The 11,336-nt window shown below is 41.6% G+C and overlaps 1 protein-coding gene across 1 annotated transcript in view; it reads left to right on the top strand.

The window, feature by feature from the left end:
- The window catches only part of LOC111949798 (uncharacterized), a 52,333-nt gene extending 42,019 nt beyond the window's left edge, over positions 1 to 10,314 (top strand). The window contains exons 29-32 of the mRNA XM_070433931.1: positions 1,907 to 2,058; positions 2,248 to 2,334; positions 8,740 to 8,901; positions 9,154 to 10,314. Coding sequence (XP_070290032.1) covers positions 1,907 to 2,058; positions 2,248 to 2,334; positions 8,740 to 8,901; positions 9,154 to 9,243 — 491 coding nt within the window. The 3' untranslated portion in view covers positions 9,244 to 10,314. The remainder of the gene's footprint in view (positions 1 to 1,906; positions 2,059 to 2,247; positions 2,335 to 8,739; positions 8,902 to 9,153) is intronic.
- The last annotated feature ends 1,022 nt before the right edge of the window (positions 10,315 to 11,336 follow it).

An 11,336-nucleotide genomic window follows, 5' to 3' on the forward strand; every position in this document is an offset into this window, starting at 1 on the left:
GTTCAACACAAATGTAATTTGACACGGTAGTAGTTAATATTTGAGACCAACTCTGGCGTTCAATAAGGACTCAATAAGAAGACTATTTCAGAAACGGTGAAAGTCTAAACAGAGAAACGGGACAGGAAGGAAGACAGTTGGGAAGCTTCATCATGGGATTGATGGCGGGATGGGCGAGATGCTTTATTAATCAAGTTGAGGTGAGATTAGATATAATTTCTGTGTGGAGCACTTTGAAACAAACTGTCATGGTATGCACTATACAAATAACGTAATTCTTAGATAMGGATTACCATCCACAGTGTTGGGAAGTAGTGAACTACATGTATTTCAACTAGTAATTTAACTACATTTTGCAGTAACTTGGTGGTATTTGAACTAATTTCAATTTAGTTAATTACTTTTTTCCCCCATGTAGCGGKGTAGCTAACTACTGGAACTATGTAATACTTTTCTTTCTTTTTCACCATCAGGCCTGCTAATTCTCACTTGAATCATTGTTTTTGTGATTAGTAAGCTAAGTTACACATTGCAGTATGTTACCATATGACCCCAAAGTGACCTGTTCTTGGAATTTGTAGTCAGATGATTTACATAAGATCATTTTTCACTAAGTACTGTAGTTTAGATGAAGTGAACTACTTTTTCAAAAGTAACTTTAGTTAAGTAAAGTATACTTTTTTTAAGGGTAGCTTTAGGGTAGCTTAACTTCTTCCAGTGTGAAGTAATTGGTAGCTTGGTAAACTATATTTTCAGAGTAGCTTCCCCAACACTGACCATCCATCATAATCAAATCACCCCACCATCACGGGGAAAAAGCAGCTAAGGTGTCTGACATAGCAACATAGGTGTCTGACATAGCAACATAGGTGTCTGACATAGCAACATAGGTGTCTGACATAACAACATAGGTGTCTGGCATAGCAACATAGGTGTCTGACATAGCAACATAGGTGTCTGACATAGCAACATAGGTGTCTGACATAGCAACATAGGTGGCCACATAAGGTGTCCGACATAGCAACATAGGTGTCTGACATCATAGCCAAAACATAGTGTCTCAGAATCATAGCAACATAGGTGTCGACATAGCAACATAGGTGTCGACATAGAACATAGGTGTCACTAGACAATAGCAACATAGGTGCCTGACGTGTCTGACATAGCAACATAGGTGTCTGACATAGCAACATAGGTGTCTGACATAGCAACATAGGTGTCTGACATAGCAACATAGGTGTCTGACATGGCAACATAGGTGTCTGACATAGCAACATAGGTGTCTGACATGGCAACATAACACCACAGCTGCTTCTTATCCTTCGAGTTTTCGCAACACCGGGAGTCATTATTCCTCTCCCTTTGGCGGTCGTTGTTGACATTTACATTTGAGTCATTTAGCAGACTCTCTTATCCAGAGCGACTTAGAGTTGGTACATTCATCTTAAGGTAGCTAGCTGCGACAAGGTGAGAAAACCATAGAAAATACATTGAATCCATAATAATATGATTTGTTTCAGTCGGACTATGAAATTAGTTACAAAATTACGCAACAAAAATGCAAACAAAAGGCCAAACCGGACCACTTGTTCAGAGAAAATCTCAACCAGCTGTGGTTGTGAAGAAACTACAAAAAGATCTGAATCAAAGTGAAAACAAGCAAAAGACAAAATAGCCATTGCCAAAAAGACAATCCCCTGTTAACAACTGCTTTGGTGCTTTGATAATTATTACCACATGTCCCACCCACAACACAACTTTACTTGACCTAAAATGTATGCTTTCAATTGTGATAATACACAGCCTTTTGAGAGTTCCTAGACTACTTGTGCTACCTGAAGTGTGAATTGATAACCCAGCAAGCAGAAATGGGCAACTGGATTTATGGATTCTTTCTGTATTTCAGGCAGAGCGAGCTCTTTTATTGACTATCTGGATGCACAGTGGGAGTGTGAAGGAGAGCTGCTCCTTCTTGACCCAGATCGTCTTAATCCCAGAGAGTTCCTGGTCTACCACCATGGACTATTCCTACTGCAAACACTACATACTCTCGAACTGGTTAGTCACTCACTTTCTCTCCCACATACTGAGAAAGGTTAGTGAAGGGTCATAGTTCAAAGCATTGTTTAACTCATTTTTCCTATCAAAAGGAGATTTGTTAATCGTTACTGTCTGTCTAAATGTATTTTTCTTTGTCAGTGTGAATGTTCTTAGCACCAATTGTTAACAATACTATTACTCCCATAGACTCCAGCAGTGTCACTCCAGATAGCAACTAGKCTTCCATCCAATAACTACAAATACAATGCCTTCCGAAATTCCTTCTTTTATCAGGTGATGTCCCAATTTCCGCTGTGTGTGTGTGTGTGTGTGTGTGTGTGTGTGTGTGTGTGTGTGTGTGTGTGTGTGTGTTCGGGTGTGTGTGTGAGAGAGTTTCTTATTTTGGAATGAAATATGCATTGGGGAACAGTGTGCATGTTGAACAGCTCTGAATCGTGCAGTTTAGCATCAGACGTTTGTGATGTTAACATCTGTGCCACACTGTTTGCTACTAACTGATGTCGTGTGTTGGTAGGAGGCTGAGGAGACATTGTTTGTGCGTCGCCAGAGACTGCAGTCAGTGGAGGAGGTCTCTCTGCTCCTCTTGCACTGCTTGTCACATGTCGCTGTTGGGACATGAGCGTCGACTCCAGTCCTACCTTCCAACGGGCTTTCTTCAAGGTGCTGCCAAACTCTGTCTGCGTCCCAGAAAGCAACCTATTTCCAACATAGTGCACTACTTATGAGCCCTGGTTACATTGGATTACAGTTACATTCTTTAAAAAACAACTGAAATATTTTGCATGACTTCTGATGTCAAGATGTGTGCTGCAAGTGTTTGCCTCAAACATAACGGAAATGGCAGATAGTTGAAAGCTGTGCCGAGCCACACTGCTCAGAAGTGACCTTTCAGTGTGAATGGAAGCTGTTCCTGTCTCTTTTAATCTTATCTATTTTGAAGTCTCAAAAAACTGCTTAGTTGCTTTCCACAGAATTGTTTTCTCTCCTAAAAAAGTCCGCCCACCACGTACTGAGAACTGAATCCTCGCAGAATTTATGTGAATCTTTGTGTCAAAAGGATCTCTAGTTTCAGTGTACAAACACTACAACTTTATTGTCCATTAGTATGTGGACACACCTTCAAAATAGTGGATTCGGCTATTTCACCACATCTGTTGCTGACAGGTGTATCAAATTGAGCACACAGCCATGCAATCTCCATAGACAAACATTGGCAGTAGAATGGCCATACTGAAGAGATCAGTGACTTTCAAATTTCCGCCCTGCTGGGCTGCCCCGGTCAACTATAAGTGCTGTTATTGTGACGTGGAAACGTCTAGAAGCAACAACGGCACAGCCGCAAAGTGGTAGGCCACACAAGCTCACAGAACACGAATGCAGAGTGTAAAAATCGTCTGTCCTCGGTTGCAACACTCACTACCAAGTTCCAAACTGCCTCTGAAAGCAACATCAGCACAAGAACTGTTCGTCGGGAGCTTCATGAAATGGGTTTCCATGGCCGAGCAGCTTCACACAAGCCTATGATTACCATGAGCAATACCGTCGGATGGAGTGGTGTAMATCTTGCCGCTATTGGACTCTGGAGCAGTTGAAAAGCGTTCTCTGGAGTATGGAATCACACTTCACCATCTGGCAGTCTGACAGATGAACCTGGGTTTGGCGGATGCCCCAATGCATAGCGCCAACTGTAAAGTTTGGTGGAGGAGGAATAATGGTCTGGAGCTGTTTKTCATGGTTTGGGCTAGGTCCCTTAGTTCCAGAGAAGGGCAATCTTAATGCTACAGCGTACAATGACATTCTAGAYGATTCTGTGCTTCCCAACTTTGTGGCAACAGTTTGGGGAAGGCCCTTTGCTGTTTCAGCATGACAATTCCCCCGTGCACAATCGAGGTCCATACAGAAATGGTTTGTCGAGATCGATGTGGAAGAACTTGACTGGCCTGCACAGAGCCTTGACCTCAACCCCACCTGTAGGATGAATTGGCAAGCCGAATGTAAGCCAGGCCTTGTCGTCCAACATCAGTGACCGACCTCACTAATGCTCTGGCTGAATGGAAGCAAATCCCCGCAGCAATGTTTCAACATGTACGGGAAAGCCTTCCCAGAAGAGTGGTGGCTGTTATAGTAGCAAAGGGGGATCAACTCCCTATTAATGCCCATGATTTGGGATTTTGGTCATATAGTCTACCTTTGTGCGATTGTAGTCTGTCACCGTCTCCGGTTTCTTCTTCTGGTCAATGCCAATGGCGACAGTGGGATGCATGGTGCTGAGGACCATGCAGCTCACCTCTCTGTTTGTTCACTGTTCCGAACAGGTCTACTTTACAATCAACTTGGCTGCCAGGGAAATTGATGTAAAGAAGTTGTCCATAGACACATGTCTGCCTTTGTCCTGATCTTGTCCATATTCTGATTGTGCCCACATATAAACCGTTGCATCTACACATGGTATTAAAATGTCTCTCACCCATCCACCGTGTCCACACTGTGACCGGATTTCCCTGCATGCAAATCATTTGACAGATATTGTTTTTCAAAATAATATTCAAATAAAATGTTATTGGTCACATACACAGGGTTAGCAGATGTTAATGCGAGTGTTGCGAAATGCTTGTGCTTCTAGTTCCGACCATGCAGTCAAATCTAACAAGTAATCTAACAAATTCACAACAACTACCTTACACACACAAATACACACATGTAAAGGGATGAATATGAATATGTACATATAAATATATGGATGAGCGATGGTATGCGGCATAGGCAAGATGGTGTAGAATACAGTATGTACATATGAGAAGAGTAATGTAGGATATGTAAACATTATTAGAGTGGCGTTATTTAAAGTGACTAGTGATACCTTTATTAAGTCCATTTATTAAAGTGGCCAGAGATTTGAGACTATATGTTGGCAGCAGCCTCTCTGTTAGTGATGGCTGTTTAACAGTCTGATGGCATTGAGATAGAAGCTGTTTTTCAGTCTCTCGGTCCCTGCTTTGATGCACCTGTCCTGACCACGCCTTCTGGATGATAGCGGGGTGAACAGGCAGTGGCTCGGGTGGTTGTTGTCATTGATGATCGTTTTGGCCTTCCTGTGACATCGGGTGCTGTAGGCAGGTCGTTTGCCCCGGTGATGCGTTGTGCAGACCGCACTATCCTCTGGAGAGCCTTGCAGTTGAGGGCGGTGCAATTGCTGTAACAGGCGGTGATACAGCCTGACAGGATGCTCTTGATTGTGCATCTGTAAATGTTTGTGAGTGTTTTAGATGACAAGCCAAATTTCTCGCCTTCTGAGTCTGACCAGTAGGCCGCTCCGTCTGCCTTTCCTGCGGCGACAGCGTTGTTTTGGGTCAACCTCTGGGATAAGATCGCAAGTCCAGGGGGAAGGTACGAACGAAGGATTTGCTTCGGGAAAGACGTATTCCTGGTCGTAATGATGGTAATTTGACATTGCTTTTATATCCAATAGTTTTTGCCGGCTGTATGTATTAACACTTGAGATTTTCTGGGCTAACAATGTTAGAAATAATACATAAAAAAAACTAATAACTGCATAGTTTTCGAAGGACCTGAAGCGAGGCAACCATCTCTGTCGGGGCCATTTTCCATGGGATGCATATTCATAAACGTATTTTAAGACAAATATTGATGCCATAAGTCAATGGTGCCACCTGTGATTTCATTTGGAGGGGAGGATAATTCTGATTTACATGGTTTCACTGTCCAGATACATCTACACTTGTAAGATATGCAGACACAATGCATCCCTGACAATGTCTTTTAATTGTCTACACCTGTCCAAAATTCTGGGCATAATGCATCCCTGACTACCTTGTGTTTCAGTGATTGTGGGTTTTCCCTTTCTGCAGTATATGCCTTTTGATCCTGGCACTCTTTGTTACTATAAACTCTTGAGTTAAGCACGCCAGTGGAGGCTCTAAAGTTATCCTTTTTAGATAAAACATACAAAATATATTCACGTCACTAAATAATTGATTAAAACACACTGTTTTGCAATGAAGGTCTACAGTAGCCTCAACAGCACTGTAGTGCACAATGGTGTAGCTGGATACAATTACTTTCCGTCCTCCTCTGGGTGGGTACATTGACTTCAATACAAAACCTTAGAGGCTTGTGGTTCTCACTCCCTTCCATAGACTCACACAGTAATTATGACAACTTCCGGAGGACGTCCTCCRACCTATCAGAGCTCTTGCAACATGAACTGACATGTTGTCCACCAAATCAAAGGATCAGAGAATGAATCTAGTACTGAAAGCATAAGCTACAGCTAGCTAGCACTGCAGTGCATAACATGTGGTGAGTAGCTGACTCAAAGAGAGAGAAAGACAATAGTTGAACAGTTTAATTAATTAAAGAAGCAAGAGAGAGCGAGAGATTTTTTTTCACTTTCACTTACTTGGCTAGCGAATACAGCTAACTAGTTTAGCCAACTCAAACACCTGGCTCAAACAGAAAGGGATGCTATGTTAGCTAGCTGGTTATGGCTATTCAACAGTGGAACTCTTCCAAGCCAAGGTAAGCTTTTGGTTTTATTTGTTATTTTATTTGGATCCCCATTAGCTGTTGCAAAAGCAGCAGCTACTTTTCCTGGGATCCACACAAAACATGAGACATAATACAGAATGACATAATACAGAACATCAATAGATAAGAACAGCTCAAAGACAGAACTACATACATTTTTTTTTAAAAGGCACACTGCTGTGGAAATTCAGTACTGCGAGAGACTTGATAATTTCTTATTTAATCTTATTTAATATTGATTAATTATTGCAATAATGAGGCTGGTCGACCCAGCCTGTATTTAGCGTCATCTATCATTCCTTCAATTCTGACCAGTTACCCAGTCCCTGCCGATGAAAAACATACCCACAGCATGATCCTGCCACCAGCATGCTTCACTGTGGGGATGRTGTTCTCGGGGTGATGAGAGGTGTTGGGTTTGCGCCAGATATAGCATTTTCCTTGATGGCCAAAAAGCTCAATTTTAGTCTCATCTAACCAGAGTACCTTCTTCCATATGTTTGGGGAGTCTCCCACATGCCATATTCTTTCCATTTTTAATAATGGATTTAATGGTTCTCCGTGTGATGTTCAAAGTTTCTGATAATTTTTTATAACCCAACCGTGATCTGTACTTCTCCACAACTTTGTCCCTGATCTGTTTGGAGAGCTGTTTGATTTTGAGATAATGAAGGATTGTTCTACTCCAAAGCTATCTCTAGTAAAACACATTCTTGTCTATGTAATGCAGTCTTTAACTCATATGTCAGCTCAAGCCATCTCCAGTGACCGACCATATACCCTGATTAGCTGCAGGGATCTAGAGTGGAGCCCATGAAAACACAGAATTAAACAGAACAGATATGTCCTGTTTGTTAAGTATTAATTGCTAACTATTAATTTAAACAAACCAGGTAAATAAGATTTTTTGAAACCAGGTATAACACATAGCCTACTTATCAATGCATACACACAAACTATCTAGGTCAAATAGGGGAGAGGCGTTGTGCTGCGAGGTGTTGCTTTATCTGTTTTTTGAAACCAGGTATGCTGTTTATTTGAGCAATATAAGATGATTATTAATTTACCTTGGCCCACCGGTGTAACTGCTAAACTGCTGACTGTACACTGTACTGCATGATTGCAACAGGTTTACTAATGCATTAGTTGATGATGTTAATATGGTGACAATGATGTGGGATGTGTGTAGCGGTTAGCGATTATGATATGAAGGTTTGGCTTCGAAAGTTTTTTTTCGCTTGGTCACAGAAAGCTGATGTGTTGTGCACTGAAGTTCACAAGCGAAGGGGAAAAGGTGAAAGGAGGGGAGCATGTAGATGCGAGAAGGAATACAAACAGCATGATCCCTTTATTGTTGTATGTGGCTGCTATGAAAGTGAACTGTGTTTGCATGTGATTAAAGGTGTATTCATTCCACCGATTCTGTTGAAAAACGTTTCTTAAACGGAAGCAAACGGGRAAAAAACAGGGATAGAAAAATACCTACATTTGTCCAATAGAAACTCTTGTTTGCAACTGTTGGACTAATAATAGATAGATCCCCTACTGTAGATGGAGGCAAGAGTGTGCAATGCGGTATTGAATGTGTCAATGTCTGTCACCTTGATTACTCAAATTTATCTCGATCTCATTGTAAACTTTAATTTATAGGCTAGGTTGTAAGCAACCTCATGATGGGTATAGGGAACATTTGAGTATCATGTAGTAGCCTAAACTTATTGATGTTACATTGAGCTGGGTGAATGGAATATGAATGACAGTCATCCAATATGCTGTAATAGAAATAAGGCCATGCTCATTWAAAAAAAGAATCGTCCTCCCTCATCTTAAACGACACCGACCGCCACAGGAGCACGCCAATTCCTCATTCTATTATAACAAGGCTTATGATATGTTATGATCATTATAAGGTTATTATAAGACATCATAGACACTCAAGACAATTAGATTTATCATAGTTTCATAATGCTCTATGTCTGCATCTATAAGGTCCTACAGTATGAATATGTTTACAAGGATATCTAAGTCTTCATGAGAAGGTTACGTTATAATACTTTTTTAAAGACTAATTTGTGCGTATAAGAAGTTATAAAGCATTATATGTAATATGCTACTGTTTTTCTTTCTTAGCTGCTGCAAGCGTGTCTGGGGGAGCTATTCGAGGCCCGACTAGGGAGTTCCTCAATGGATATGGAATGTACTGCTCCACAGAGCTCCATGCCATGGGACTCCCACCCCACCTCCCTGCTGGAGGGGCTTCAGAGGCCCAGTCGAGGGCTCCTTTCACAGGAAGTATGTTCTTCCTCTCCGGGGAATCGACATTAGCACAATGTCTTGCTGGCATTTTACCTCAACGATTATGATAGCTAGAAACAATAAATAAACCATCTATTTGGGTCTTTCCATATAAAGTGATACCGAGTTTTATTTCTAAAGCATTCCACACGTGATGGAAAACAACTGTCTAGYGCGTGTCAGCCTCAGTCAGTGAATCTTTGGCAATTATCATGTTCCATTCCTGTTTCCTGTCTTTTTCTTGAGCAGGAGGTGGAGGGACTSCTGCAGAAGCACAGGGAGGATTTGGTGTTCCTCCATGTTGAAAGGCTGTTGAGAAAGAAGAGCTTGGGGCTCTGAACCATGGAAGTGCGTTACAAAGCCCAAGAGGAAAATACTGATCAAGCTCAGTGATTCTCAACCAGGGGGGCTTATGACATGATTTAGGGGTCCCTGGATTTTGGGAAAGCATTTTAGTAAGCGTCGGAATGGAAAATGCTGAGAGCCCCTCACATACAGTGCTGAGTACAATTCATGATGGGTGATCTGCTTGGGAAAAACACAGTTGTGTATGGACTGGCAACTGATGAAAGACCAACACTTTCTCCTTGGAAGTGTGACAGGGAGGTTCTTCATGCACACACACACCAATCCTTTTACAATCTGTATACAACCTGACCGTGACGTCACAAAAGACATCAGACTGACATCACTGCARCCAGGTTTGCCCACTGGGACTAGAATGCTGGGAGGGTGGTGCAGGAGGTGTCCCTCAACCCTATGTGTGTTGAGATAACATTTTTAGGATCATCAGTTGCTGTTGTCAGTTACAGGCACAATCTGTGATATTTCCTGCTGTTCAATGGTCATATCAATGAGTACCAATTGGTTCTTGAGGAATATAACTTATAAATAAATGCCTTATGAACTTCGTGTAACTGCATTATTCTATCATAATCCAAAATATAGGTTGCAATGCTCTATGTTTTTGCTTTTTTTTGTCATCTTAGTTTTTGTTAACAATAATTGTAGAATTTAAAGAAATGTGTATGTTTAAAACTATCATATCAATCTTTTTGATAACCCTTGTATCCATAGCTGAGTGTATGAATTTGACAGTGGTTGCATTACTTCAGTTCCACCTCCCTGCTTAAATGGCGGCGGCTGCTGTTGGGCTGAAACATTGTGGTGTTAAAATCTAGATTGTAGAAGAGGTTTTGAGTTTTAGGAACTTGGTATACGCAGTATTGACACGGTACACTGTAGGAGGAAAGATACGTCTTAAAACCTTTTCAAAAATCTAAGACTGATTTATAAACTTTTTGCCATGATCAGTCTGTACTTTTGATGTAAACCGTTATGCCTGTATTGCTTGTATCAACATTTCTATGTCTCAAATGTGCTTGGAAATAAACAAACAAAGACCATGAATTATGGCGGATTCATGTGTTTATTATTACATTTGACAGTCAGGAAGCTTCGTGTATTTTCTCAAACCAGCAACTACAACATCCACAGTCAAGTTCTACCTACTTGTCTCTGAGTATGGAGCGCAAGAGCTGGTTAGTTAATGGCTTTCAAGGCGTTTGTTTACACTGGGACTCAGTTAGAGCACAGCTTGTCCTCATCAGGGTAGGTCTGGGCTGGTGTGTTGTATGAAGTCGTAAAAAGGAATGCAAAGGGCAAAAGATGGTGCAAAAACATATCCTCCTTTTTCACTCCCGACTAGTGAGTTTCAGTGCAACAATAATGATGAGCAACACAATCCCAACAACAAATCCAACGATGTTGAGGATCTTGGCCATCCTGGAGGCCTCTGCAGCTGCGGTTGCCTCTCCAACTGCGTTTGCATTATCCGCCTTCAAACAGACAATGAGGGATAATCAATGCATTATCCCACTTTCACTTAGATAACCATAGAATCCACCTTAAAAAAGCACACAAGCTATTCAATAGTTAATCAGCAGATGTGTTTGTAAATACCTTTATAATTGTTGAATAATTGATTGAGTCTGAATTCTGGAWATCTTACCCTGCATGAGCAAACTATTGCCGCAATTCCAATTGGGAGACAGCAGCATAAAGTGTTGAAAATGGACCATCCCAGGTAGGATGGCACTGTGGTGCGGGCTTGGGCTCCTTCCATTGTCTCTGTTTTGATGTAGTTGGACGTACTATAKTGAACCAAGTTGGAGCTGGTCAGTGCCTGTCCCAAAAAAGTGATGGGGGTTGGGGAGTAACAGACCTTTATTGAGGGGGTGTGGACTGTGGGATGTGGCCTAAGAAAGAGGTGTGTCATTTTGGGGAACGTGAAAAACAAAGGGCAAAGTAATGATGCTAATTTCCTTTGCAGTAGGGAAGGACCAAGGGACTAGTGCRGAGATATGAGAGAGGAGGAGGAGAGACTAGCAGGAAGTGGCAGCCTCCAGTTATAAGATCCTAGCTAGTGAAAG

Source organism: Salvelinus sp. IW2-2015, linkage group LG22, assembly GCF_002910315.2.
Source record: "Salvelinus sp. IW2-2015 linkage group LG22, ASM291031v2, whole genome shotgun sequence".
In the NCBI taxonomy this organism is placed as follows: domain Eukaryota; kingdom Metazoa; phylum Chordata; class Actinopteri; order Salmoniformes; family Salmonidae; genus Salvelinus; species Salvelinus sp. IW2-2015.